The sequence below is a fragment of the Pelodiscus sinensis genome, chromosome 1 (assembly GCF_052426305.1).
Source record: "Pelodiscus sinensis isolate ZL-2025 chromosome 1, ASM5242630v1, whole genome shotgun sequence".
Lineage (NCBI taxonomy): Eukaryota > Metazoa > Chordata > Testudines > Trionychidae > Pelodiscus > Pelodiscus sinensis.
Genome location: NC_143052.1, coordinates 87506609 through 87534395, shown reverse-complemented (window position 1 = coordinate 87534395; position 27787 = coordinate 87506609). Strand labels below are relative to the sequence as shown.

Below are 27787 nucleotides of genomic sequence, written 5' to 3'. Positions count from 1 at the left end.
ATCAAAGCCACACCCAGAAAATGTACCCTATCCCTGAGATAAAGGCTGCTCCGGCCAGGCAGGCAGCCTGGCTCTTAGTACACTTAAACTGCAGAGCTGCAAGTGGGGGTAGGTCCCAGACACAGCGCAAGCTGGGACTGGCCTGGGCTGCCTTTCCTAATCAACTAATTAAGTAGTCGATAAAAATTCTATCAACTTCTCAATTAGCCAGTTAACTGCATCTTATCATCCCTAATGCAAGCCTGGGTTTCCTTTTAGAAGATATGCTTTAGTTTCAACCACACATGACTGACCTAAATGCAGGAATCACTGGTTTATTGAATAGCCCATTATGTAGAAAAGGAACCAGACTGATCATGATTTTCCCTTCTGGATTTAAAAAAAAAAAAAAAAAAGAGAGAGAGATGAATCTACTACACCAATAAGTACACAAGTCAAATGCAATGGAACAGTTTCTTTTAAGAAAAAAAATTACATATAGAATACTATGAGTTGCACGCAGGCATTTTCAGTTGGAGCCATTGTGATAAAATGCAATTCAGCATTCAGCTTCTATTTGCATGTAACCTCCCCCTACCACTTAGAGACATGTGGTGCTTGAGGCTCCACAGCTGCCAAAACAGGTAATCTTAGAGTGTTGGTTCTTCAGTGTTGCCACTGTTCCCTGTAACTAAACAGGCTCCTAAACTGCAGCACTTTGCTGTGTGTAAAAAAGGTTTGGTCCTGAAGATAAAAGCTAAAATGAGGGAAGAGTGATTGTAATTTGCCTTCTTCTCTTCCATGTACTTTGTTCTTTTATGGTTAACACTGATTTCATAACACATCTGGCTCTTTCCTATCAGTGCTGCTCAGTTTAAGATTTCTGAGCAAGTAAGGTTGTTAGTTTAATCTTCCCATCCATTGAGGCAGTGAGGCAGGTTCCACAATCCATGGCTGTGCACCAGTCCACAGTGACCACTGGGGCTCTGTGTCCTCCCAGAGAGAGGCAGCTTTCCAGGATCTTCTCATTGCTGTTCAGCTGCAGCAGCGGTGGGGAAGACAGAACACAAGAACTTATTAAAAGCAGGTTTCTGCAGCAGAAGCAGCTTGTTCCAATGAGAATCTAAAGCCTGACATAAGCTCGGAACCCCAACAGGCATGTCGTTCAGTGGTGTGGGCTTTGGGCAGCTGCCAAATGGAGCCCCATGCAGATACAAATTTTGTATCTGCATCTCTACATCCATATTGGCAAAAATGAGCCACGGATATATCCACATCTGTGGATGCAGACACCCGCAGATATAGAACGGATATCTGCAGAGCTCTATAGATACGTAGAGCAGGGAAATGGTCATTTTTCTTCCTTATTTCACTTTAAACAGTAAAAGGAAATCCTTCTACATCCAGTAAACATGTGTACAGCAAAGAGGCAAAATTAGCAGTCAAAATGCAGCTTAGTCTGTGAGTTTGGCACTAAGATATTCTGAGCCTGTAGAAGTCTGTATCCCATCCAACACAGATCAGATTCTTCAAGAAAGGAAAACTATTTAAAATGGGGCTTTTGTAACCCAACAGCTCACCTGCGGTGTATCATTGCTGCTGCATATGCACCTGCAATGTCAGACTTATCAGTAAGCCCAGACTACACAGACAACCTGAACTAGAAGTTGGTGGTGGCCCTTATTAGCTCAAAGTACTAACAAATTCTTTCAGAAGGCTGGAATTTCAGCTCCTGGATAAGGAAGCTGGTTTGTTTCAGCCCAACCTCCCCCATGTCTCTCACACTTACCTTGTAGATGATGCCCCCAGTGGAGGAACAGGTCAGCATGTAGTTTCCCTCAGAGTCAAAAGCAAAAAGCCTTCCTCGCGGAAACTGGACTTGCTTATACCCGCTGTACCCCGAGAGCACGAAGGGGCCTGTGGCATCAGTGGGAAGGGCGTACTCAGACACTTTCATGCCACTTTTGTGAATATTCCACTGAATAAACTAGGACAGCAAAAGAAGGGATAAAAGTCTCCAGTGAAAGAAATTCAGGCTATAGGTTATCTCAGAGCTAAGTACAGTTCAGAGAGTTTAAGACCAGAAGGAACCGTTATGATCTATTCTGATCTGCATGACACAGGACACAGAATCTGAGCCAGTCATCCCTGTATCGAGTCCCTCACTTTTGGCTGAGCTGGAGCAGATCTTGTAAATGATACCCCAGTAAACTGTTCCAACAGGTAATGACCATGACTGGACCCTGCCTGTCTCCTGGGGCTGTGCCACCACAACAGGTGCACTCAGCATTACACAACAGAGGGAGCTGCTAGCAGGGTGCTCTCGGCTCTGGAACTTGCTGTCCCATCGCTCAGACACCCCCCTAATGTGCTGACCCTCAGGGCGTGTTACAAGGCATAGTTTGGGCGGGGGAGTGCTGCTTCGGGCAGGAGTTTGAGGCAGGGTCCATTTTCTCTTTGTTTTAGGTTAAACTAGCCATGGCTATTTCATGGTCCAGGCTACTGCTGGCCTCTTTGCTTATTGGTGGCTTTAAATAACTGGCACACTTAGTTCACGAGGGGCACCTTAGGCCTGGGCAGCCAATATCTTTAGTCTCATAGGGTACGTCTAGACTACATGGCTCTGTCGACGGAGCCATGTAGTCTAGATGTATCCATAAAGCCAAATACAGCAACTAAGTCACTTCCCAGCTTGGGGTCTCCCCTGGGTTAGCCTCCCCTAGGTTAGCCAGGCCATCACTGACCCAATCTCAATGAAAGGAATATTTGGGGAATAGGGGGAGAAGGCGGAAGCGCTCCTCACTGTGGAAGACATTGTGGTTTAGTGTGTGAAGATATCAGAACCAGACTAAGCTCCTCGGGACCGGGACTCTGTGATACCTTGTTACAGCGCTTGGCCCCTTCCATGTCTTCAACAAACTGGGATGAACAACTCTTCACCCACCCCTTCTCTCCAGCTGATCAGCTACTCCCTCTGCATCATGCCATTTATAACCCACCAGGAATTGCTCCCAGTGGGCATCAGAAGTAAGTGCGCCCCTTCCCCTCTCCCCGAACCTCCTTCTCCCTTGTGGACTGGCCTGCCTGCCAAGACAGGGAAAGGGCCCCAGGTGTGGAACTGTCCATGCACAATGGAAGAGCCCATCCACTCTTGCTGCGCAGGAAAGAACAGCGCTCCGTGCAAAGCCAACACAGCTGATGAGCAGGGAGAACAGTCTAGGCTCTGGCCACTGTCTTCCCACTGTGAGAATGCAGAACCTACCTTCCCATCTTCTCCTATGCTGTAAACTGTGTTTTCATCATAGCTGAATTCAACAGAGTAGACCTCCCCATCATGGGCCTTCCAGCTCAGAGCACACTCATGCTGCTGCATATCTGAGGGGAGAGCAATCACTGAACACACACAGGTGGGAATTGGAGAAGAGGCTCGTAAAATTGAAGACAGGGTGTCTCATGCCTTCCCTGTGCCCACCATGCAGCCTCCTAGTCTCCAGCCAGGCCAATTTTCCTTCCAGCCACTCTACCCCCAGTCTTCCAAACATGGATTGTTCTCCTGCTATGCTCTGTCTCCAAACATACTTCCTCTGCCTTCACAGAGTCCATCCGTTGCTCAGAGCCCCACAAGATGAGGGAAGAGGCAGTCAATGGCAGCCCAATGGCTGCTCAAGGCAATCCCCTGTCCAGCAGTACAACATGCCAGGACAGCCTACCCACCAGTGTGTTATTTATGAAGCCAACGCTGCATTTTTCCTGGCAATCTTCTTATATGGGAAGACAGTTTCTAGCACAGAACATAGAGATCTTAAATGACTCCCCTTCAACTAGAACAAGGTCCTACCCTGGAGAACACTGTGGAGAGTGGAGGGGAAGTGGAACATGTAAAAAGCTAGAACTACCTCCTGTGGTGGGGGAGGCACAATGAGGAAAGCTGCAGAGAAGGCTACAACCTACCCCAACAGCCCACCTGGCTGTCTACACAAATGTATCACTAGATTAAAGACACTTGAGAGCATCAGATACAATTTTGCTTTCCTCTTTGAGTCCAGACTCATTAAGAGAGGGAAGCACATACGTCCTGCTTGTTTTAAACCTGCTACTTATTAATTTCATTTTGTGATCCCTGGTTCTTGTGCTACGGGAACAAGTAAATAACTTTTCCTTATTTACTTTCTCCACATCAGTCCTGATTTTATAGACCTCTATCTCCCCTGAGTCTCCTCTTTTCTAAACTGTAATAGAACTGGGACTTTTATCTCCCCTCATAGGGCAGCTGTTCCAAATCCCTAATCTTTTTTTTTTTTTTGCCCTTTTCTGAACTTTTCCCACTGTCAAGATAAAATAGAAGATCGTGTGTGCCAATGGCATGATGAAGAGCCACACTGAGCCAGAGAACAAGTGACCCATCAGAGATAGTAGAGAGCATTCAAAAGACTGGCACTTGCTCCTTTTAAACTGTCATTTTTGTTCTAGGATCCCCACTTCTGCTTAGAACAAGTGATGGCACTTCTCTCAGCATGCTAGTCTGCAGGCTTAGTTAGGCAAGTGCAAGTCCTATGCTTACACAGGAGAGAACTCTGAGCGGGGGGGAAGCGAGCTTCCATTTACAAGTACAGACCAAAGAGTTCAGACAGAGTGAGCAGCAAACAGCCAGCCGGAAGGGGAGAGAACAGCTCAGTTGGCCATATTCAACTTTGGCCCTGCTCCAGAGCCTGGGCTCACACCAGTGTTACCTTGGTGCTGTGTCTGGGGTAACTGCACTGCTGAAAGCGCCGCTCTCCAGATGGGCTATGCTGCGCTTTCGCCTGCTCTAAGGGGGGCAGGAGGGAAAGGAGGATTCCACAGCATTTCAAGGAACAGCCAACTTCTCTCCACTAAATGCTGGTCATCGCACTGCCTTTGTGTCTCTCGTCATGCTGAGGAGCACTCTGGGAACTGTTCAGCTAGGAAAGGTGACACGGGAGCCAACGTGTCATCTGAGAACCCAAAGAATTCTTACCAAAGAGACGAATGATTCCATCTGCTGCTCCAGTGACTAACAGGTTGCCATTGTGGTTAAAGGCCGTGCAGTTTGTGGCAATGGGCTCTGGTTCAAGAGAAAACTGGAGCTAAAAGGTAAAGTCACCATTAGTGGATTTCACTCAGGGCACGTCCCTACAAACCTCTTCCATGGAGTAGGTACCCCCAAGGTCTCCAGTTTGTTCAGCCAGACTTCAGAGTGACCCCCCTATCTGGAATCCCACCCCCTCACTCTCACCCTACAGGTATTCCTGGGACCACCTCTGACTGCATCCCAGCACAACGGCTGCATTCATTAGGATGCTTTAGTTAACAGAGCCAACTGTCCAGCTTGGCTGACTCAGAGCTTTCTAGGTCAAGGCACCAATATCTGCCAGTTGCTAGCTGGGGAATCACCTCTGTCGGAGCATGGGCATAGCCTGCTCCGACTGGTCACAGGGACAGGACATCAGGGCCCATGAAACCCCTCTGAGTCGAAGCCTTCTAATTAGAAGCTAGGAAGCAGATAAGCCAGGAGAGCTATAATCCCTCTGGGAGGCTTCCCTTACCCAAATACATCGATAAAGGCACCCACATGCTACTGTGACAGGCACGCAGAAATAAAAGGAACACCACATGGTACAGTGATCCCTTTGTGTCCAGTGTGACGACTGACCCAGCTGGCCAAGGCTGAGCATTCACAAGACTGGTTTGCTGAGCTCTCTCAGTCTCGATGCTAAGTGGAGAACATGAACCCTGAGCAGGTCCCTCACACCCTACCCACGGGCATAGTGATAGTGGAGCAACCCGCCACCGCTAAATATACCTCAGATTGGGACAACGGAGGCTGGAAAAAGCTACATTCAACCATGTAAGCCCACCCGAGGACTGGGGCGAGGAGAAAAACACTTCCCTGTTCCGAGTGAGCAGATTCAAGGAGTGAAGACATGAGACAATACCTGCTGCTTCATGGTTTTAGTGTCCCACAGAAGCAGCTTCCCTGGAACTTGGCTCACACCTCTGCCTCCAGTCTCAGGGGCTGCGAGGTCCAGCTGGCTGAGCAGGTTTGGCGCTGCAGCTGAGCAGACGAAGGAGGCACCACTTGGGCTGCATGCAAGGGATAGGATCCTGAAATATACAGCACCAGGAGTCAGCTTAGTCCCTCTGGGTAAGAAACCCGCAGAGGGAGACCAGAGTAGCCACCATTCCTAAGTTCTCCCCCTCACCCAGGTAAAAGTCGCTCCTGGAGAAGCCGCTCTGCAAGGCCTTCAGAGCAGCAGCAGCAGGGTTGGGGCCTGTGTCTCTCATGGCAATCTGACATGGCAGCCATACCATTCCCCCAAGCCAAGGCAATTCTTGCTGCTGGCAAAAGCAACCCATGCTGAGGGGGGTTGGTACGGCTAACCAGCATGCACACACCTTCACACGCCTTCCGATTCTGCTCACCCACATTTCAGTGTGGGGCAGAACTCGATACTGTGCATGAAGACCGTGCATTAGAATGCTGTGCACTGGTCACAGCAGAATGGGGTGGCCCTCAGGGATCTGTGCTAGTTAAAGCCTAGAATGAGCTGCCTTATTGGGAGTAGAACAAAAGATGTCTGGATTACACTGACCACTGATGCTCTAGATTACAATAGGCATTCTTGCTCATCTGCTGCTAGATTAGACCACACACAGAATTGACTTGTCACTTCAATTCTGTGTCCATCTTCCCGACAAACATCTATGTGACGGCTCTTAGACAGGCCTGAGCAAAATATGGTTTGTGGGCTGCATCTGGCCCACAAAGCTACCGAATCCAGCCAGCGGAGAGCCCCAAGTAGGCTCTCCAGCTTGCCCCGCGCCCTATGCAGAAATGCGACTGCAGGGCTCTGTTTCTGTTTTAAAACTGGAGGGGAGGGGAGACGTTTTAGGAGCCACTCTGCCCCCAGCACATTCCCATTGGCCGGTATCTGACAGAAACCAGCCAATGGGAGCTGCATGCTAGAATAACAGGCAGCTAAGAAGAATCACGCCCCCTCTCCTGGGCTCAGTTATTCACAAAGCACATAGCCAGGCAAGCAGGCAGGCAGGCAAACATTTTAAGCTCTGTAGGCAGGCAGGCTAGTTTGGCAGCTACTAAGTAAGTCCTGTGGCTGCAGCCTGCTTCTGGCACCCCAGCCCTTTTCTGCCCCAACTCTCTAAACTCCACCCCACTCAACATAACCAAACCCTCTGACCCCCTCTTACACCCATACCTCCTCCCAGATCTGGCACCCCAATCTCCTGCCCCAAATCACAATCCCCTCCTACCCCAGTTCACATCTCAAACCCCTGCACTCCAGTCCCCTGCCCTAGATCACTACCACCTGCTTTATCCCAACTCCCTCCCAGATTCCAGTCTCCCTTCTGCACCCCAGTCCCTTACCCTAAGCTCCCTTCTGCACCCAACCTCCATTCCAGACCCCGCACCTCCTCCATTACTAGCACACAAGAGTGCGGCCCTCAACCACTTTCCAGAAATCTTGGAGTGTCCCCCCTATCAAAAATTATTTCCCACCTCTGCTCTGAAACTTAATAAGCATCCTGAAAAAAAGACACTAGAGAATGAGAAGCAACTTGCTAGAAAAAAATAGCATGTAATAAATTAATCATCAGCATCAACCATTCCTGTTACACAGGGCAGTCGTTCACTCGGGACTGGACACTCCCTTCTGAAATCGGGGTTGGATAACAGAGTCATACGAATGCAGGAGAAACTATGAAAGCCCTTCTATTCTTCTATAGGCAGAGGAATGCATGAGCTTTTCACAGTTACCTGGGCATGTCTTCATCAATGTTAATTTCACAGAGATTCTTCTTGGCTTCGGTATCATAGAGACGAACTGTCCCAACCCCGCTGCCCAGCAATAGCTTGAAAGCAAGCAGAAGAGAAAGAAGCAGAAGGTAAGGAACGGAGAATGAGTGCAGTAGCTCTGTCCCTGAATCACCACATCCCGTGGGAAGCATTCTTTTTAGAACACCCACATCTGACTACATATCAGTCCATCAGAAAGTATCCTATCCCCTTGCGAATGTTCCCAGGGGACTGGCTCTATTCCAAGGCAGTTTACTCTCAGAAAGCCCCTACAGGGTGGCATTTGTGGCCACTTGGAAACAGGACTAGGTCAGGATTCCGAAATGGAACAGGTCATCTTTCAGAAGCAGGACATACACTGCAAGGTGGGGTGTAGGGAAGATGACAAAATGGTATCAGATTAAGAGTAGAGATTTGGTGTTGGGCAAAAGCTGGCATGGAGACAAGCAGCATGAGTAGTCAAGCTTGCTGGATAAGAGCTAGGGAGATAAGGATACCTCTTTTTGTCCTGGGAAAGGAGATGTATCGGTTAAAATGGACCAAGTATATATACACATCAGCAGCATTAAAGGTTCTAGTAAGAAAATAGAACAATCATTTAGCTTTGGACTTTGTCTTTTCATACTGAATCCCACTGGATGCCAACTCATTGCTTAAATTAATTCTCGTAAGACCATAAGAACGGCCATACTGGGTCAGTCCAAAGGTCCATCTAGTCCAGTATCTTTCTCATCCTATTACCCAGCAGAATAAGGAGAACACTATTGCACAAGCCTGTGAAAAAGCTATTAGGCCCAGCCAATGGGGAAAGGGGATATCTGAATTAGCCAAAGCTATACAGCAATTCAGGAAACAGAAGCCAGCACCCAAATTTCCAGTCCTTTGGTCCCCCTACTGATGCAGGCAGTGTTGAACTTCTGCTCAGTTGCTCAGGATGTACACTCCCACTCTGCTCTCTGGCTCAGCTCTTAGAGGTTTCTCACCATCAGCCCCTAAATGGACAACTCCCTTCCACTGCCATAGATTTCAAGACCAGAAGGGATGTTTGTGATTTTCTCTTCTTACCTCCAATATAACTCAGCCAGAGAACTGTCCCCAAGGCAATTCGTAGAGCAGAGCTTTCAGGAGAACATCCAATCTTGATTTAAAAGTTGCCAATGATGGAGACTCCACCATGGAAAATTGCTCCAATGGTTAGTTACTCTCATCATTAAAACTGTACACCATATTGCCAATCTGAATTTGTTTAGCTTCAGTTTCCAGCCATTGGATCATATTATACTTCCCACTGCTATATTGAAGAGCCTATTTTTAAATATTTTTCCCCTGACTAGAGTCCATAATTACAGTAGACTTCTGATAATCTGGCCTTTGGGACCTAGGTGGTGCCGGATTATCAGATATGCCAGAGCATCGGGAGGTTCTCTGGCGGGGGGCTGTGATGGGTCTGCCGGGACCCGCACTGCATCCAGGAGGGTGGGCGTGGAAGAGCACGGCGAGGGGCAAACCCTCCGCCGTTTTGCAGGAAGGCGGAGGAAGCCCCGCACCGCCACTGAGAGTTTCCGGGAGGGGAGCGGGCTCCCCACCCCGCAGACTGCAGTAGTTATCGCCGAGCAGAGGGGTGAGGGGCGGCGCTGCAGGACCAACCCGGCAGCACCCCAGCTGCTCTACTCCTCGCTTGTCCGCTGCTCATCAGTTTCAGCAGCAGCAGCGGACTTGGGGAAGTGTCTGAAACTGACAAGCAGCGGAAAAGCGGTGGAGCAGAGCAGCTGGGGTGCTGCCGGGTTGGTTCTGCAGTGCCACCCCTCACCCCCCTGCTCGGTGATAATTACTGCAATGTGGGGGGTGGGGAGCCCACTCCCCTCCCAGAAACTCTCAGCAGCGGTGCAGGGCTTCCCCCGCCTTCCTGCAAAACGGTGGAGGGTTCGCCCCTCGCCAAGCCATTCCCTGCCAGCAGCTCCAATTGTCCAGCTGGCCGGAGCACTTCCGGGTTCCAGTTGGTGCCGGACTATCGGGACTGCCGGACCACTGGATGCCGGACAGTTGGAGTTTTACTGTACCTACAAGTTACCCTTTAACCTTCTCTTTGTTAAGCTAAATAAACTCAAATTGCACAATCACTTTCACAGCCTCTAATCATTCTTATGGCCCTTCTCTGAACCATCTCCAATTTATCAATAACCTTCTTGAATTGTCGGCATCAGAACTGGACACAGTATTCCAGCTGTGGTCACACCACTGCCACATACAGGGGTGACATAATCTCTTCACTCCTACTTGAGAGTCCCCTGTTTATGCATCCCAGGATCGCATTAGCCTTTTTGGTCACAGTGTCACACTAGGAACTCTCATTCAGCTGATTATTCCACAGCTCCCAAATCTTTTCCAGAGCCACTGCTCCCCAGCATAGAGTCACCAGTCCTATAAGCACGGTCTACATTCCCTGTTCCGACACATCTACATTGACATGTGACATTAGCTGGCTTTAGTTTCAAATTCAGATAGCACAGTGACCATATGATATATAGCAAAACCATTGGCAGGGATGCGTACTCCCTATGTGTTAGGGATCAGTAGCAACTCAATAGTACACAAGTAAATATGCTACTCACCAGCCTGTCCCGTTTGGTTGCCCATTCTAAAGAAAGCAGCGGAGATTTGGAAATGGACGACGCTTTGGTCTGCATCATGGGATTAAAAGACCACACCTTGATGACCCCGTCTACGTCCAAGCTGGCCACCCTCCGCCCAGAGCAATCCACCCTATGCACAGAAGAAAACATCAACGAGCATTCTCCTTACGCTCACGGTTAGAAACGCCTCCCTCCAAACTCAGCTCAGCAGTCTTCCTTCGCTGGTGCAACATGCACCATTTTACTGCAGGTGCTCAGATGCTGGGATATCAGGCGCAGTACAAGGATCTGTACAGAGTTTGGCAGCATGATGCCCGTTTGTGATACTAGCCTGCTTTCCCATAGATTTAATTCTCCTGGGCATCACCGGTATCCCCCTTCCCCCCGTAGCAAAGGCACTGACACTTCACCAGTCACCATGGAATGCTACCTTTGGAGTAGCTTCTGCACCCCTCCCCAGGAGGAAATGACTCATCATATCTCCACCACACAAAAAGCACCCCCCTACCTGCAGTGCATGATGGAGGAATGGTGCTCTCCATACTCCTCTTGGCTCAGGACAATGAACGGCTGCTCCTGTCCTCCAGCCTCGGTGCTGAATGCAGAAGTTTTGGTGAGGCTTTCTGACTGCTCAGTCTGCAGCTCGGGGGAAGGTTCTGCTTCAGTAGCACCCTTCTCCATCTTTTTCTCAACACTCTGGCCCTACAGAGAGGAAAGAAGCCTCAGAAGTACCACTAGGCAGCAGCATTAGGTTAAGTGACTCTCAGCCAACCTGACAAAGGAGAGACCCAAGGAGCTGCACGACGAGAGGCAGAGTGGCTAAAACCCTTTGGCAAAAACGAGGTGGCTCTTTTGGAGAGCACAACATTATCACAGTCACATGCACCCCTTTCCACGACTGCCCTGGGAAACGAGCCCGGCGCGCGTCAGGCAGCTGTTCTAAAAGGTGCTGGAGTCGTAGTTTTAAACAGATTTTTTTCTAGCGAAAGCCTGTCAAAGTTGCAGATTAAGTGAAGTTTAAAATACCACTGCAGATATGTCCCCTCATGTTCCTCTTCGTGTCCAATTCTGTCCTGCTCCATGTTTATTAGTTATCCAGATCACTGGTCTATTATTGTATGCAGGTTTGAATCAAGATTGCAGCCCCATTGTGGGAATGCATAAGCACAATAGCAGCCTATACAGTAAACTGACAGACAGAGGGTAGGAGAAGGAGCATTACACCCATTTTACAGACAGGGAATGGCAGCATGGTGATTAACTGATCCACCTATATTCACACAGAAGGTCTGTGGCAGAGTCAGGAACTGAACAAAGGTATCATCCCACAAGACCATCCTTCCTCTCAGGACAAGAGCTTTAAGCACAAGAAATGGAAAGCAGCAGAGCTGGAGATACCTGGAGACAGCACCGTGGCACTGCATTATCTGGAGAAGTCAAGAGATACAAAAGCAAGAGATACTATTGGCCTGCTTTGTGCAATGGGAGAGAATCAAATCCCATCTGCAGTCACAGGGTTGCAAAGAGCTTGTGAAACCGAAGCCTGAGAACTTTGCCTTACTCATATTAGTTGTTATCCTGGAAGGAAACACAGCTGAATGCCTGTGAAAAGGACGGCATCACCTTTTCTCTCTGCCCAGGCATATCCAGAACACGTTACACCTAAAGCAACAAGCTTCCCGAGAGCTAAACAAAGTCGGGGAAAATAGGAAGGCCAAAGAAAACTTGTTGAGAAGCCAGGGGAGGTCAGTTCTGCCAGCTTCACACTGGGGGCTGGATAATCTGGCCATGCCACTTCACACACCAAAACGATGCCTGGGAGGACTGATAAGCACGGCTGTTCCTACCACATCTTTATAAGGGGCCCTCAAGCCAAAGTCTCTGAGATAAACAAATACAAGAAGCAGCTGCTGTGATGAATGGGAGGGATATTACATCCCAGCCATTTAGCTAACTAAATTGCCTGTAAGGGTTAAAACCATAGACGGTGGGTTCCAGAAAGTCTCAGGGAATGCTAGGGAAGCAGGAGGTGTTGGCAGGAAGCCAGGAGAGCCACTGAAAACAGAGTGTAGGCAACCTGCCCACTCACTGCAAATCCACTCTTCTGGACAACTAACTCTTACATGTGAGGGCGTCAAGCCTCTGCCTTTCTTCCCAGGAAAACCTGTCAAACTGTTCTCCATGGCCCAGGCTGTTACAGTGAAGAAAGAAATGGCACTTGAATTAGAGCTGTTGGCATCTCTGGGACAGCACCACTTTTTAAAGATAGGGATTTTACTTCTGGCTGACAGCTCATACTAAGGTCTTGTCACTAGGTATCACTGTTGATAAAGTGAGATCAAAATGAAACATCATGTAGTTGTAGCTGAAGGGTTGAGGGCCACTGATGATGGCAGAGACAGAGGAAGGGGGAAGAGAGAAGTGACAGACTTCTAACTCCTGCTTAACACCCAGATCCCTCCTCGCTTCTGCAGAAATACTCTAAGAATGAGATTAGCACAATAACTGACCTTTCATACAATGATGGGGCATTAAAATATCAGGTTAGGGATTTTACAGAAACCTGTATCTGCCTTACTAAATTCTACTGCCCAGTGCAACTGAACAATTCCAAGACTATCTGTGATTCTTCCGAATACCTGGGAAGTTACTTTTGATAGAAGCTCCTTTCTTTCTTTCCCATGATCTTGCAGACGCCTCTGACGGTGCTGTACTAAGACAGGCTCATTTGCTGTCAGCCCAGTAAAGTGACTCTTTCCATCTTTGCAGCCTGTTGCTACCTCCTTTCCTTTGGTGCTCTGGAAGGAAATGAGAAAAAAATCTGTAAATCCTGAGTCCTGTTCATACCGGTGTCAAACCTTTGAACAAAGACCAAAATGGGAGGCACAATCCCAGCCACACACAGAGCAATGCAGCTCTGGACTGACTGACTGCCATTCAGTCCCAGGATCCGGATGAGAACAAGATGGTAGTTCCAAGGAGGGCTTTTCTAGGTTCAAGGATAAGCCAAAATAGAGGAGTTGGCACAGGTTAACTCCCTGGCTGTTCAAGCACTGCCTTACAAAAAACCCACTGGGGAACTACCTGATGGTTTGATGGTTCCTTTTTCCCTAGCAGTATTCCGCCAGTCTGTGTTGGGGAGACTCCAGTTGTCATGGTTGGTCTAGAAGGACCCTTCTTACTCTGAGAGAGCAGAGAGGATAGGAAGCCCCCTCGAGACTGAAGAGAGTGTGTGGTGCTCCTCTGGCTGCGTGTCATATCACTGGTTTAAAAAATAAAAATAGTTACTTGGATGGGGTGAAACCAGTGCATCAAACTGGACAGAGATCTAATAACCAACACACATTGACTACACTGCTTCTAGTTTCCAAGACTGAGAGATCTGTTCCCAGGTGGCGGAAGCACCAGGCATTAATATTTGGTTTTTAAAAAACCTTCCATGGAAACATTCTCGACCCATGGGATTTCATTCAGAATTTTGCCAACAAACTAAAGCTGCAATTCAAAGACCCTGGGCCCATGTCAGGCTTCCATGGAAGCGGTCCTAGGGTGGGGGAAAACCTTTCAGAAGATTCCAATCAGGTAGTTAAGAGAGACTCTTGGAAATACTGAAGCTCAAGTTTTCAGAAGTGTCCACTAATCTTGGAACTCCAGACTACATTAGCTCTGTCTGATGTTCAGTAGCTGTGAAACGTAGGCCTCAAATCGGGCACGGAAGGATAAGTGTTCAGGCCTAGTGTTCCAAAGGCCTCCACTCGCACACACCCTTGCCAGAGTCACAGCATTAAAAAGAGGAAGCCCACAATGCTGCTGCACCATTTACAAGTGTCTGACTTCAGAACCTTTGTAACCATAGCAGTGCTTCTAGTTAATCACACAACACTTCCATTCCGGCCATTCAACTCATTGAGCTTGCAGGCAGCAATTTCTGCATTTGGTCTCAACTCATAGTCTGTGTATTTGTTCTCAAGGAAAGACTGACCGTCATTTGAGCAGCGCAGTTAACAACGGCCACAGCTGCTGCCAGTTTTTCCCCATTTAGACACATAAAAGCAACACTGGGAAAATAGAAATGCATCTGACGAAGTGGGTCTTTGCCCACGAAAGCTTATGCTCCTACACTTCAGTTAGTCTATAAGGTGCCACAGGACTCCTCACTGCTTTTGCAGATTCAGACTTTCCCCTTTGATACTGGGAAAATAGTGAAAATGTTTGCCCTTCTCTTTTCTTCAAATACAACTGAACTTTAAAACTTCCCATGTGGATCAGTACTCAATCCTCGGATAAAATTCTCTGGCCTGCATTATGCAGGATGACAGACTATGTGATCGTAATGGTCTCCTATTGTGGTCTCAAAATCTATCAACTTGATAAGCTCCAAAAGGAAGATCTAAGCAGTTGAAAGCTCCTTTTCTGGACATGGACTCAAACCTATACAGGCTTTGTTTAGATCAATGCCAGCAGCATTAGAGATTTGCTCAACGCTGCAGTGCCTCAACTCAAATAAAGTTGTTAGGGAAAGTTCAAGTCCCAATAGTAGTAATAAATAGGTCGCCTGCCTAAATGCATGTTCCTATGACAATCTTTGTAAAATGCAAATCAAGTTTGAAGGCTCCACCTCACAAAAAATAAGAATTTAATTGAATACCCTTCAGTCCACTAGACAATGTTTTGTCATCACTTGCATAGCCATCTTCTCCACTAGGTCTTACTGGTTTCAGATTGGGCAACAGGAACACATTTTAAAATGGGGTTTCTGGAGTCAGCTCATTAATCTGGTGGCTTTGAGTGCCACACAGCACCATGGAAGAGAGCCTTTTGCTCCTGTTAGCAAACACTGGGAGAACTGCAAGGCAGTGAAGTCACCCCCTTGCAACAGTGAAGTGTCTTAAGAACCGCCATACTGAATCACACTAAAAGGTCATCTAGCCCAGTATCCTGTCTTCCAACTGTGGCCAATGCCAGGTGCCCCAGAGGCAATTAACAGAACAGAGAATCATCAAGTGTTCCATCACTGGTTTCCCAGCCCCAGCTTCTGACAAACATATCTGCCCAACCTGGCTAATAACCATCAATGGACTTATCCTCAATGAATGTATCTGGCTTTTTTGAACTATGTTATAGTCTTGTCCTTCGTAACATCCTCTGGCAAGGAGTTCCACAGGTCAACTGTGTGTTGTGCAAAGAAATACTTCCTTTTCTTTGTTTTAAACCTGCTGCCTATTAATTTCATTGGGTGATCACTAGTTCTTGAGTTATGAGAAGGAGAAAATATTACACTTCTTACTCAACAGCAACCTGAGTCTCTCAGGAACAGCATTTTTAGGCAGGTGCCAAAGCTCTCCCCAGCTAATAAGATAGGTAGATGTGAGGCAGGAACTCTACCCCTTAGAGACTGCAGTCATGGTCCAACTAGGGATGTTACATTTAAATTAATAAGCTAATCGAATAGTCAATGCAATTTGCATCAACTATTCAATTAATCTATAAAGGAGCCTCGCCTTGGAGGAATAGCAACAGCAAAAGCAGAGGCAAAAGCAATACAGGGATCAATGGGCCAGTGAGGGACTGATTGAATCCCCCCACTGGCCCCTTGCTCCCCACCGCATTTCAAAGTACCAGCACCACATGGAGCCGGAGGCCAGCTGGGGACACCCCCGCTGACCCCAACTCAATGCGGTGTTGCCACTTTGAAACACCGAGTGGGGCTCCCCACGGCGTTTCAAAGCGGCAGCCGTGTGGAGCCGGAGTCAACGGGGAGTCTCCAGCTGACCCCGGCTCCATGCAGCGCTGCCGCTCTGAAGCCTCCCTTCCTATTCCTCCTTCCCCCCCCCCATTTCTGCCTCTTTCTGATAGAGGCAACAAGGAGGGGGAAGTGACTAGTCGACTAGAGTATCGACTATCCGATAAGCTTTTGCTTATTGAATAGTCAATTACAGGCAGTCCCCGGGTTACGTACAAGATAGGGACTGTAGGTTTGTTCTTAAGTTGAATCTGTATGTAAGTCGGAACTGGCGTCCAGATTCAGCCGCTGCTGAAACTGACGGCCAGTTCCGACTTACATACAGAATCAACTTAAGAATCCCAAGCGTCCCCAAGTCAGCTGCTGCTGAAACTGATCAGCAGCTGATTCCAGGAAGCCCGGGGCAGAGCAACTCTGCCTCGGGCTTCCTGTAGTCAGCGCTGGTCAGTTTCAGCAGTGGCTAAATCAGGACGCCTGGGGCAGAGCAGCTGGGGTGCTGCTGGGTTGCTCCAGTAGCGCGGCTCCTCGGCGCTACTGGAGCAACCCAGCAGCACCCCATCTGCTCTGCCCCAGGCGTCCTGATTCAGCCGCTGCTGAAACTGACCAGCAGCGGCTGAATCAGGACGCCTGGGGCAGAGCAGCTGGGGTGCTGCCGGGGTGGTCCAGTAGCGCCCAGAGCGGCGCTGCGGGACCAACCGGCAGCGCCCCAGCTGCTCTGCCACAGGCGTCCGGAGAAAAGCCTAGTCTGCGGGGGGGGGGGGGGGGGGGGGCGTACTAGCTGCGCCCCACCCCCCCACCCCAGCAGACCAGGAAGACACGGGCAGCGGACCGAGACACACCGCGGTCCCGCCGCCTGGGTCCTCCGCGGCTTTGCTCCCCGTCTCCCTGGTCTGCCAGAGACCAGCAGACCAGGGAGACGGGGAGCAAAGCCTCTGAGGACGCCAGCAGCGGGACAGCCGCGGGGCGTCTGGGCTGTCCCGCTGCCGGCTTCCCCCGAGGCTTTGCAAAGCCGCGGAAAGCCGGCAGCGGAGCAGCCCAGGCGCGCCTGGGCTGCCTCGCTGCCCTAGCCCCCCCGTGGCTTTGCAAAGCCTCGGAGAAGCCGGCAGCGGAGCAGCCCAGGCACGCCTGGGCTGCCTCGCTGCCCGAGCCCCTCCGCGGCTTTGCTCCGCGTCTTCCTGGTCTGCAGACCAGGGAGACGCAGAGAAAGCCCCGGAGTACACGGGCGGCAGGACCGCGAGGTCCCGCAGTCCGTGTCCTCCGGGGCAGCCCCGTTCGTAACTGCGGATCCGACGTAAGTCGGGGACTGCCTGTAGTTGACTAGTCTTTCACATCCCTAGGTCCAACACAGCACAGTACCACTGATGTAAGATATGGTTTTGGACCACTACTATACAAGAGAGTCATTTTTATAATCTATGGGCAGCATGGCTGCTCGAGTGGAAATGTCAAAGCTCTGACAGAGGATAATGAGCTCCCTCCAAAAGGGAAGAACAGCAGAAACAATCCATTGTGTCATACAATTCATTTCTGAGAGATGAAAACCAAACTACAAGGATTTCTATAAAAAAAAAAGTCATCACTCCACACGGTAGGTGCTGAAAGGAGGGAAAGGGGCTCTCATCACAGCACCAAAGCACTAACAGAAGCCATCCTCTGCAGCTGTCTGACCCTACTGAGACACTCACAGCTCAGAGTCCCCCAGTCGGTCCATGTTGGCCACGTAAGCAGGCAATTTGTGGTGGACAACTGACTCTTCCTCCTGCTGCTGCTGCTGCAGCAGCTCCTCTTTCTTCATTCGGTAGGTCTCAGCTTGCAAGGCAAAAAGCTACAACAAGGGAACAGAGTGAGTTAGCTGAGGTTTCACTGGTTCCCCTCTGTGTCAGTGTCACATGACATCAACACCACACGCCACTTCTTAATCCAGCAGCAACACCAGTAGGTTATGGAAAAAAGAGCTGTTCTGACTGGCTCAATGTTGAATTATTCAGCGTGACAGAGAACAATCAGTGGTCTGTGCACATGAAATCACAGTCTGCTAAAACTCCTCACTCTTCTCCACAAGCAGTTGTTCTAGTGCCTTTTATCCCTCTGCGTGCACAAACTTAAAGCAGACTAGCTAGAGTGAAGCTGTACTTCAAGAGGTTTCTGTTTTTTCAGATAGAAGAGGGTCAGATAAAAATCATATTTAATTTCTCACCCATTACTAACATCCTAAGTGCCTGAAAATAAAGGGATTTTAGGAGTCAATTTTTCCTATCATGCTTTCTTATCAAGCACTTCACTCAGCATGGACAGTGAAAACAGTGACCCAGATTCACGGGAGATTTCAAAGAAAAGCTACCATTTACTCAGACCCTGCAAATCAATTCTTAAAAACATGATTTCACAACACATTTCATAGGTAACTGTCTCTTTCTTAATGTGAACTAATACCCCAAACCTGAAAGAAAAGGGTGAAAAGCAGAATATGATTTTACCCGGTACAATTTGAAAGTTGACATTACTTCAAGCTGCAAACCCAATTAACGTGACAAAGATAAGACAGCTTAAGTTTGACTGAAAATAAAATCAAGATTGATATTTTTAAAAATTCATACTAATTGAAAAAGAACATCGTTATCACTCTCCACACATCCTCTTCATAGATTTCTAACAGCAAAGGTTTCCAGCTCTTGTACTGTACTTGCATTTGCCACTGTATATGGCAGATAATTTTTGACACTGCAGTTTAAGATGTTTGGCATCCTGAAAAATCTTAGGCAAACAAACACTGTATATCAGCTTTCAGAAAAAACAGGATAAGCATATCAGGAAGTGAAACATCTGATCATAAAGCTCTTGTGCAGCAGAGGATAAAGTTGGAGTTTAAACTCCTATCTAGTGTTCCTTTAAAAAAAATTATTTACTACATTTGGGGAACCAGATTACACTAAAATCTTGTGACACAAGAAAGGTTCACTGGTTTAACTCAAGATGTGATTTTATATCAATTTTGTTACACTGGTGCAAAAAGCCATGTGGACTCTTATTTCAGTTTAAACTGGGCTTCTTTCAGTTTCACTTAAATAGGCTGCAAATAGGTTTCGGTTAATCCAAAAGAAGGCATTCTTAAACCAACATAACAGTATTTAGATAAGGGCTAGTAATGGATTAACAAAGCACAAAAAATATGTGCAACTTTCTCAGACAAAGCCAAAGTAAATTTTTTGAAAGAGAAAACATTGTCAACAAGAAGCAAAGTTAAACTGAAGTGATGATAAAACGGGAGCAACAAGAGTCCATTATCCCACCTCAAAATAATGCATTCACATATCTGATTTTGACATTTTATTAAATTCAACACACCCCACAGACCTTTTGACGCAAAATTTCATTTTCTTCCTGTATGACAGCACTCCTCTGACATTCGGCATCAAAGTTCAAGATTACTGGGACAGGTGAGGAAGGTTAAAGAGAAACCCAAGACAACAGTATTTGCACATCCTGTTTAGCCAAGCTATTTCCACATAAGTTAATGCATAGAACTCATGTGGCTTTTTTGCCTTTCAGGGCAAGTGGTAGACAGAGCAAATCAGTCTAGTCCTTGGAAGAAGCCATGGGTAGCTAGGAACATAGGTAAAGTCATGACTTGTTAGTGGGCTTGTGGCCTACTGAACTAAACCTACTTCATAGTTATCACTTTGGGGATCTACAAGTGTTTTAACAGACATTAAATTAATCCTCACAAACTCTATGCAAGGTAGAAGTATGATTCCTATTTTTAGGTGAGAAACAGAGACCCACAGAGGGTAAGTGACTTTCACTGGCTCAGACCAGTGTATGACAGCTAGAAACAGAAGCCAGCTCTCCCAACACTGGCACAAGGCAAATCTTGCCATCATCCTGTGAAGGTGGACTGGGAATTAGTAACTTGTGAACTGTATCTACCTTCTCCTCCCTGATGCTTAGCTTTTCTTGACAATATAGAGATGCCAGGCCAAGATCTATCCCAAAAGGCATTTCTAGCTGGGTTATGAGCAAAGAATTAATCTTTGTCCACCTACTCTTTTGTTCAGAGTCTTAATTCTATACCCATGGGCCCCAACATGTTATAAGAATTTCAGTGATCTCTTTCCAGACTCAGGCTGTCTCCTGGAACAATTTAAAGGTAGATATTTGCTTGGAATAGTCTTAAAATGATAGTCAAGAGTGGTTTCTAATTAAACTCCTCAGTCCTGCAGCCTGTTCTCTATCCCTCTACAGAAGTGTTATGAAAAAGACATACTGTTAATGTATAAACTGAAAGGTGACTTACAAGAACAAGTATTTAATATCTCAACTATCATTTTTTATTTCTGTGTTCAACTGCCCTCAGCCTGACCGTGACACAGTCTTCTTCACAAGGAAAAGGAGCAGATGAAATTTTCAAAGAAAACCAAAGTCACATGGGCACTGGGCTGCACCCTTTCCAGTGAGCCATCATGCGTCACCTTGCAGCAGCGTCAGGTGCCGGTGGTCCAGAAAGCAAGGAAAAGGGCTCAAGAACAAAACGTGCATATTACAGTAATTCTGGGGTCACTACACTCCAGATACTAAAACTGGACTCATCTCTGCCCTGACTCAGTTTGGCCCTGTAAGCATAACATCTTCTCATATAAAATCATTTTGGTTATTAAACAATCAATTATCTCACCGACATCCACTGATCACCAAAGATCCAGATTTATTATTGAGCCTCAAGTCTTAGCAACAGTCTTAAGGCAGCACTTAATCTTATTTGATACCATTAGATTCTTGGCAGTGTTGCTGCAGTAAGTAGAACATCACGTGTACCCATTTGAAGGGGTACATGAGACTTAGCTCTATAATGGCAAGTATTCTTTTGAAACAAAGGATATGCATGCACTGAAATAAGACGCTAAGAAAGTTGTGCAGAGACACGATGAACGTGTCTGCCCACTGTCGTGAGAAATACGTGGCAAAGGTGGGGTTTGAATCTGCGTTGGTGAGGAATGGCAGAACAAACCAATCCTTCCACTCCACTTGGTTCTGGAGTTCTGATGCTTGCTTGAGAAAGAACTCCTGAGCCTTGTCATTCCGGCCTGTCTGAAACATACAAAGCAAAGTGTGACCTGAGTTTTACCACTTTCTGTTACAAGAAATCCAAAATATAGTTACCCTGAGTTCAGAATAGAGAGCAAAACAATATACCCAACCCGCCCCATCAAACGGAGTAGCAGAAAAGTGACTTAACACAAATCAAAATGGAAACTGTCATACCTAAAGAATCCCAAATCCATTCACTAAAAAATGCAACATAATGCACTGAATCAAATGTCCTTTGCACAATCCCTAAGGCCTTTCCTACATGTGGCTGGGTTCACACCTGTTTAATTAAATTGCCAATGCAGCTTGTGTGTTTACACACGGTCTAATGCTTTCAGCTCTTGAGGCAAGGAAGAGCATGCCACAAGTTTCTCAGTACCTACAGCTAATGGACTGGAAAGTGACTCCCATTCAGGGCTCCTTCACCTATAGTGAAGGGTGGTGCTATAACATGTATCCAGAGCAAGAGGTTGGAATATGAGAGAAGAGGTCTTCCAAAGAGTTTGCTGATGGTTCTGACATTGCAGCCACCATCCATTTAGCATAATGACAAGGCTCCTCATGCTCAAGTGACAAAGTTCTTGGTGGTGTCGGGTGGAGTCACAGGGGAAGTGTGAAAAAAGCACCCAGATATTATACTGATGGGTGCCACAGAGATGCTTGCAATGAATAAAACCAAACCGTCTACATACTTACTGTCTCATTACTAACTCACTCAACCCCTCCACAATTAGAGCCAAAACACAAAGGCCTCTATGGGTGTGTCTACACAGCGAAGTTATTTTGGAATAACAGCCGTTATTCCAAAATAACGATACTAGAGTCTACACAGCAATTCCATTATTTAGAAATAATTTCGAAATAACAGATGGCTTATTCCGACTTCTGTAGACCTCATTCTACGAAGACTAACGCCTATTCCAAAATAGTTATTTCGGAACAGGGGCTGTATAGATGCTCCACTTCTGCTATTTTGAAATAGAATGACCCTGGTGAAGGGCTAAGTTATTCCTCCTGGGGCTCTAAATTGAGATAGCACATCTCCATTAGGGAAGCCTGCCTCAGCTTAATTTTGAGGCTTCCCTGCAGTGTACATGTGCTATTTCAAAATAAGCTATTTTGGAATAACTATTCCAGAATAGTTTATTCCGAAATAACTGGGCAGTGTAAATGTAGCCTAAATGATGAGGCCAACTATGGTAATTATCCCTTTTATTTGACATGAACACCACGTAAGCAGAGTTTTAAAAACAAACGGAATAATATGTACCTGAACAGTGTAGACGAGGTAGTAGCGGAACAAACTGGTTTTCAGCTTATTCACCGTAGGCCGATACACATCCTCCAAACGACTGAAAAGGCGCCGGTCAAGATAATTCCAGTAATCCCGAAGGGCAGGCAGATCATAACTCTGAATGAACTGCTGCAGCTGTTCCACTATTTTATCCACCTGATAAGGAAATGGGGAACCAAAAAAGTCCAGTTGTTAGTTTCGGTCACATGACAGTTTCACTTACACAAGAATATCCAGAGCTTGATGCTGGAGAGTTAACCACAAAAGTAAAGTTAGAATATTTTCCATATCTATTTAAGTCAGTAAATAAATAAATGGTTTAAATTCTATAGTAATATTTTCCAATCAAGAGAACCTTTCCATTGGCAGTCTCCCTTTTTTTTAAACTCTTCTTCAATCTAAGTTTGGGTCAAACTGACATTTTGTAAACACACGCTTTTCTAAAACCTATGGACCAGCAGAAATGTTCCTACTTTTTTAAAATGTAATTAATAATGTTTTTAAATAAAAATATTACCCTATAGTTTGAAACCCAAACTTGAAAATGAAACTAACTTTATTTAACCAAGATAAGAAAAATGGAAAAGGTTAGCAAAGAGCATCATATCAAGTACAGGCAGTCCCCGACTTACGCGGATCCGACTTATGTCGGATCCGCACTTACGAACGGAGCTTTCTCGCCCCGGAAGTCGGGGCGAGAAAGCCCCATTCGTAAGCTGCTCCGGTGCCCCTGGTCTGCTGGAGACTGTCTCCAGCAGACCAGGGGCACCGGGCGGGTTCCCGCGCTTCTGAGGCTTTGCCAGAGCAAAGCCTCAGAAGCGCGGGAACCGCTGCTGCTGCCCCTTGAGACCCGGTGCCTGTGGTCTGCTGGGGACGGTCCCCAGCAGACCACAGGCACCCGGACTGAAGCCGCAGCCGCGGGGGGGTCCCGCGCCTCTGAGGCTTTGCCAGAGCAAAGCCTCAGAGGCGCGGGGAACCGCCGCTGCTGCCGCTTTGACCCAGACTGGAGCGGTAGCAGCGGCGGTTCCCAGCACGGCTGCGGCTTCAGTCCGGGTGCCTGTGGTCTGCTGGGGGCCATCCCCAGCAGACCACAGGCACCCAGACTGAAGCCGCAGCCGTGGCGGGGTCCCTGCCTCTGAGGCTTTGCCAGAGCAAAGCCTCAGAGGCGCGGCACCCCGCTGCCGCTGCGGCTCTGCTCCCCGTGTCCCTGGTCTGCTGGGGGGGGGGGGGGCGCAGCTAGTGTGCTCCCCCCCCCCCAGCAGACCAGGCTTTTGTTTTGGACTCTGGGGCAGAGCAGCTGGGGCGCTGCCGATTGGTCCTGCAGCGCCCGTGGGCACTACTGGACCAACCCGGCAGCACCCCAGCTGCTCTGCCCCAGGTCCTGATTCAGCCGCTGCTGGTCAGTTTCAGCAGCGGCTGAATCAGGACGTCTGGGGCAGAGCAGATGGGGTGCTGCTGGGTTGGTCCAGTAGCACCCCAGCTGCTCTGCCCCAGGCGTCCCCAAGTCAGCTTCTGCTGAAATTGACCAGCGCTGACTACAGGAAGCCCGAGGCAGAGTTGCTCTGCCCCGGGCTTCCTGGAATCAGCTGCTGATCAGTTTCAGCAGCAGCTGACTTGGGGACGCCTGGGGTTCTTAAGTTGATTCTGTATGTAAGTCAGAACTGGCGGTCAGTTTCAGCAGTGTCTGAATCTGGACGCCAGTTCCGACTTACATACAGATTCAACTTAAGAACAAACCTACAGTCCCTATCTTGTACGTAACCCGGGGACTGCCTGTAAGCCATATTATAACCTTCTTTCACTTTCAAATAATCTAACAGAGGTCTCCAAACTGTGGGGCACACAGCCTGAGGGCAGCCAGTAGGAATGTTCATGGGCTCACAGAAGGAGCACCACCCAGCCCCACTCTATCCCGTTTTGGGTCTTGATCATGGTTCAGCCTCCAGCTCCTGACCCTAGCTCTGCTCCTGGCCCCATTCTAGCTCCTGAACATGACTCCTGGGGAGAGGGAAGGAAGGGCATGGACAGATTCATCCTTTCTTGCCTGTAAGACAAACAGAAAACATTTGTGGACCACTAACTTAGCATATTAGCAACAGATGCACAGAAGCTTATTTGTTTACAGCGCAGGAGCCTTATGTTGACTGTCCCTTTTAAATCGTTTTTGACACTTGAATGGCATGGAACAATGATGTAGAAGCAGGATTTCAGTGTGCCAATTTCTGATGGCCAACATGAGACTCAGAAAAAAAAAAAAGAGATTCTATGCTGGTTACAAAAACAATAAATTGAAACTGCTTAAAATCTTGTTTACTTTTCACCATCAGATATTATCACTTTATTTTTTGCACCTTTTTTGCAAATCAGTGACTTTCTGGGCCTTATGCTTGGATTTCAGATATACTGCAGGAGGTTTTCATTTTATTCAATAAGATTATTATACATGGCTGTGCAGTTGGTGGCAGAGAAAGTTTGCCATCTATAAAATATCTAGATATAGGCTCCGAACAAGGTTACAGTATCATTTATTCCTTGGGCAAACAAAGATGCGCTCACTGGAATTCACAGAAAATGAATCCTGTGGATCATAGTGAGACTGAATCCAATATTTTGTTTTCAGAGATCATAAGTTCTGTATAATTCTATATAAGTATATATAGTGTCTATCTAATGCTTAAAGCTTCCAAATTGTTCATATAAAATAATCTGTTAAAAGCTCATGAACAAGAGTGGCTTAAGTCAAAGTTGTTGATTCCCCTCCAGATCTTTCTGCCCTTACATGATGAGGTTGCCTACAATAGGGACTGGACTCACTGATCCAGGAAGTCCATTCCAATGCTATATCCTTTGTCATATTAATACCATATTCAACTACAGCTCACTTTGAAGCTATGAGCTAGCTAGCAGTTAGTTCATAAACAGATGATAAAGTGACGGGTGGAAGGGGGGCATATATGTACTACCTGCATGCAAATTAAATTATGTAGATTACAAAGCATTTATTAGGAACTGCAGATTTTCTTTCAATTGCAATATAAGGATCATAATAACAACTGCATTTCTTATAGCTGCTTTCACAGAATATTGCATTCTGCATAGGGTTCATGCTCTGCAATACAGACAGACGTCCACAGCTTTCTAGGAAACTCTGCCCTATGTTCATGACAAATGGCAACGGCAATCCATAAATCTTACACCTCTAGTCTAGGTTACTGTAAATTATTGTGTCTCAGAATTAATGTGTCAATAATGAAGAAGCCACAGGAGGGACAAAATGTGGCTGCCCACCTCCTCAGCGAGACAGACAACCACTAGCTTGTAAGTTTCATCCTCTGATCCCACCTCTGGCTCCCAATTCACTCCTGTTGCCGTTCAAAGCCTTGGTCTTTAAAGCTCTGCAAAGGTCGGACCTCGGCACATAAACAACCTTATTTCCTCCACTGACCTGCTAACAGTTGCTCCTCTCTAGAACAAGAGAGTTTACACAACCCCAATTGACACACATGGTAGCTGGAGATAGCATTATCAGATGAGAGAAATAAGCTATGTAGGAATAAGCTTCCAGAGGAAGTAAGGCTAAACTAGAATCCAGCAACTTTCAGGGTACATTGCAATTGCAATACCCTCCTTTTTTAGGGGACTAGAGAGATGGTGTGGGTGATGTACTGTCTGTTACTGGACTAACATATATTGCTTTGTCCACACTTTCAGTGCTGTGTTGCCTCTGTAGTGCTTACAGAAGATGCCAATGGAAGTGCTTCTCCTATCAGCATATGACCTCCACCTCCCTAGAGTAGCTTGTTCACATAGTGCTGTCTACACCGGGATTAGTTTGGTATAATTATGCCACTGAGTGACACAGTTATACCAACATAAATTGGTAGTGAAGACCAAACCAAACAAAAGCTTTTGAGCTTACACAGAGCTCTTCTTCGCCTCTGGGAAACATACTCAGGCTATGTCTGCACTAGCAACCCTGGCAGCACCGCTGTACCAATGCAGCTGCACTCCTGTAAGGTCTCCCATGTAGCCAGTCTATGCCAATGGGAGAGAGCTCTCCCCACAACCTCCAACGAGTGGTGCTAGCTAAGTTGGCAGGAGAGCATCTCTGGCTGACACAGCACTGTCCACACCAGCACTTCTGTTAGTGTAACATGTCATTCAGGGGGTTGTTTTTATCACAACCCTGAGCAACATAAGTTACAGCAACAGAAGTGCTAGTGTACACATACTCAAGAGTGTCACTACTAAATGCATAGCTGGAACAGAATTTAGCATAAGTAATTAACACATATTAATTAACACCGTTAAAGGTGAAGTGGCCTGTTTTGGTCACCCCTCTTTAAGGAAACATTTCCACTACAATCAGCAACACAGTTACAGAAGTTACTCCTTAAACAGAGAGTCTCTCCTACCAAGGAGTAAAGAAAAGTAGAAGACTCCACTAAGTCCACTAGGGATCTCATTAGGCAGCTGTAGCATCTCAGGGAAGCACAAAGATACAGGAACAGATGCTGGAAACTCTAAACAGAGATAATGCCCTCCCAACACTAAAATCCCCAGGTACCTCAATCCCACAACAGCACCAAACAGTCAATAGCCTGGCCCGACTGTTACACAAGGAACTCAGCTGTGCCCATCCCCTCGTCCCTCACATGCCCGCACCCCACACCCATCTCATGTGCTCATTACAGAGCACAAATGACTAAGCCTACAACACTTATTTATTACAAAGCAACTAACCCCACACCAAACCCAGAGGGTCCAGCACAGAGTGTGTTGGGTGTCCCGCATTCAGGAGCTAGGGGCTCTCCCCCTGCCCCCCAGCACATTCCTCCCCCCACTCCATCCCACCCCACTCCCAAGTACCAACACCTTTCCCGTCCCCCACTTCACCCCCCGCCAGCAACCTCATTCCCTCCCTTCCAGCCCCCCACCAGCACCGCACCCCCAGGCACCGGCTTCAGCCTTCCCACCCCGGCCCGCCAGGCGGCCTCACCCGGAAGCCCTTCTCCCTGTCCGCCTTGATCTCCGCATCCAGCTGCTTCAAGGCGCCGGTGAAGCCGCGGAAGAGCAGATACTCCCGCACCAGCTCGTCCGTGCGCTCAGTCGCCGCCGCCATCGGCCCGCGCCCCGGCAGCCAGGCCCGGCGCCCAGGAGCCAGCCCCGCTGCAGCGAGCCGGCGGCCTCGGCCTACGCGGCCCCGCCCCCCCCCCCCG

General features: G+C 47.6%; 1 protein-coding gene across 2 annotated transcripts; it reads right to left on the bottom strand.

Moving 5' to 3' along the window:
* Positions 1-439: 439 nt before the first annotated feature.
* Positions 440-27787, bottom strand: WDR91 (WD repeat domain 91). Of its 2 annotated transcripts, none has more exons than XM_089780599.1 (15): positions 27568-27787; positions 22545-22724; positions 21067-21274; positions 19535-19626; positions 17875-18014; positions 13531-13708; positions 13086-13244; positions 10955-11148; positions 10426-10576; positions 7775-7869; positions 5934-6102; positions 4976-5084; positions 3242-3354; positions 1769-1966; positions 440-1018 (listed from the first exon to the last, which is right to left on the bottom strand). In XM_089780599.1, exons 1-15 carry the CDS (start codon positions 27688-27690, stop codon positions 854-856), a joined length of 2274 nt encoding a protein of 757 aa, XP_089636725.1. In that variant the 5' UTR covers positions 27691-27787; the 3' UTR covers positions 440-853. The 2 variants fall into 2 exon arrangements, with proteins under 2 accessions (XP_089636725.1, XP_075790533.2); XM_075934418.2 differs by having other exon boundaries at positions 19544-19626.